This window comes from Gekko japonicus, unplaced genomic scaffold (assembly GCF_001447785.1).
Source record: "Gekko japonicus isolate JY-2015 unplaced genomic scaffold, Gekko_japonicus_V1.1 scaffold243, whole genome shotgun sequence".
NCBI classification, from domain to species: Eukaryota; Metazoa; Chordata; class Lepidosauria; order Squamata; family Gekkonidae; genus Gekko; species Gekko japonicus.
Window position 1 is genome coordinate 668,764 of NW_015168053.1, and position 2,517 is coordinate 671,280.

At 45.7% G+C, this 2,517-nt stretch overlaps 1 protein-coding gene across 1 annotated transcript in view; it reads right to left on the reverse strand.

The window, feature by feature from the left end:
* GRWD1 (glutamate-rich WD repeat containing 1) overlaps positions 1-2,517 on the reverse strand; it is a 4,302-nt gene continuing 1,785 nt past the window's right edge. The window contains exons 3-7 of the mRNA XM_015414390.1: positions 1,039-1,156; positions 688-868; positions 381-594; positions 123-265; positions 1-6 (exon numbers count right to left, since the gene is read on the reverse strand). Coding sequence (XP_015269876.1) covers positions 1-6; positions 123-265; positions 381-594; positions 688-868; positions 1,039-1,156 — 662 coding nt within the window. The remainder of the gene's footprint in view (positions 7-122; positions 266-380; positions 595-687; positions 869-1,038; positions 1,157-2,517) is intronic.

Genomic DNA, 2,517 nt, shown 5'->3' on the forward strand with positions numbered 1-2,517 from the left:
CTAAAGCTGGGGCAGGGGGCAGGAAGTGAGTTTTCCAGAGCATTCAAATTCTCACTGCATATGTACAATGGGGCAAGATCGCTCTGTGGCCCCTGCAGAATTTGTATGCAGCCACAACTCACCGTGGCTTCACTGGGAGACCACTGCAGGTCTTCCACTGATTTAGTGTGGGCTGTGAAAGGCCGCTGATCTACAAACCACGAGCCGTCCTCCTTGGGTGTCCACAAATGGATATTTTTGTTGCAGTCACCAGTTAGAAGAGTGCCTGAAATGGATGACACCGAGTATCTTGAATTACAGTCCAACTGCCTTAAGGTCTTCCCGCTTCCTTGGCAAGGCCAATGACACCCCACACCCTTAGCATTTCCCGTCCCAGTTACCAGGTTTCTTGGGGGACCAGTCCATGGCAAACCCTTCCACCATATGACCAGCAAAGGAAAAGATGGGTTTGATTTTAGCCTGCTCTTCTCGCAGGAAGGCAGCCATCACTTGAGGGTCTGACACAGCGACTAGGGCTTGGCGTAGGTTGTATAGTTCCACCTGCCCTTTCTCGGACCAAACGGCTGCTATCTGTGACCCACCAAACTCTGTCACCTATTAAGAAAAAGGCAGTGAGGTGCATTTAAGTGGAGAGCTGGGTGACAGAGAGCAGAAAGGGGTTAACCAGGCAGGGAATATGAGCCATACCCGAACTCTGTTAATACCCCCATAATGGGGGACCATGGCCAGTTCCAGCTGGGGTTTTTTCTCTTCATCATCGTCGTCGTCGTCGTCATCATCTTCACTGTCACTGCTGCTCTCTGCCCCCAAACCTTCCTTGCAGGCTTGTTTGGTTCCATGGAGGTTGTGCATTTTCATGACCATCAATCTAATGGGGTGGGGGGGGAGGAAAGAGAATGGCATTTATTGAGACTATTGAATCAGATTTATGCCCGTGCTTGCTTAAAATGTCATTGGTTTGCTGGATGAGAGGCCCCATTCTATATTTTATTGGAATATCTTCAACCACCTCTGAAAACAGACTTGAGGCAGTCTCACCTGTTGGCATTGGCAGACTCAGCCTGGGTTCCGGCACAAAGGAGAAGACTCAGCGGGTAGCTAGTTCGATTTTCTCCAAGGGCGTCTCGCAAGATGTCGAAACTCAAGCAAGGAGCACCTGGGTTTGGGTGGAGAAAAAGAGAATCTGAATTACTTTCTACCACAATACTCTTATAGCCCCATAGTTAGATCTTGTCACTAATTCAGTCCTCTTTTAGACACTCAGAAGGCAACTTTAGAAAAGTGGTCAAAGGGCTTTAAGGGACCACTTATCTGCTTCAGGTGATCACCTGCATACGCTCTGGGTCCTCCTAATCTTACCTAATCACTTTTACTGACAGCTGAGTAATTTAATAACTTGATCATCCACCTGCCTCCAGGTATGCTTGTGACAGGAGTATCTTCCAACCTAAACCTTGCCAATCCCAGTAGAAGGATCACTTGCACACCTAAGACTCACAGGATTCTCACACCAGAGTAATAACCCAAATTCATGCAGCCCACTTGGTGACCATCTCCAGCAGCACCCCATATATGTGATCTACACATCATATCTATGTTACATAGGGGTCATTTTGTAGAAAAAGAGGTGCTCATTAGCATAACTCATTTGCATATGCCACACCCCATGACATCACCGGAGGTGTGTCAGAAGGCAACACCCACTGCTCAGGCTCCACCCCAAAAATCTCCAGGTATTTCCCAACTCAGAGCTGGTGAGCATACCTGGAGAAAAAGCTGGGATCCACTGAGCTTTGCAGCACGATCCTAAGCCGAGCGGCCATGCCAGCTTTCCCAGATTAGAGTCCACACTCCTAGCCACTATACCAAACTGACTCTCTTTTTAAGAGTTTTGAGTCTGAGTTACTAACAATGATAGCTCATGAAGAATGGGCAATTTTGAGAATCGGTGTACATAAGTTTGAACAAAGAACACTGTAATTTGTCATAATTAAAACTGCTAACCATAGATGTGAGATCAGAAAAGGGCAGATGTAAAAACACATGGAATTCTAAGTGGGCTTTCAGTACGACTCTAAACATCAATGGACTTGGAAGGATATGGATTTCCGTGTTTGCCTCCGATTGGCACAGTGCCTAAATAGTCAATATATATATGAAGCTTCTCCTCTTCAAATTAACCCAGATTCTGTCAGAACTACTCAGCTCCAGAAAGCATGAGCTCAGAATCCAACAAAGTATTAGCCGTTAGGCATAAGACTATCCATAAAGTAAGCCACACTTTTTATGTCACACATTTTTTCCCATTTCTGAAGCATCACATCCCTGAACAGTCAGGCATCCTTTGAAAAACAAATCAGAGTTAAAACCAGACAGGGTTTCCAGTGACGGAGAAACTAGATTGTTTTCTGCAAATGAAATAATAATTTGCAGCTCTTCCCCTTTTCTGCAAATGAAATAATAATTTGCAGCTCTTCCCCTCACCCCGAATTATTTACCACCTACCAGAGTAGTTAA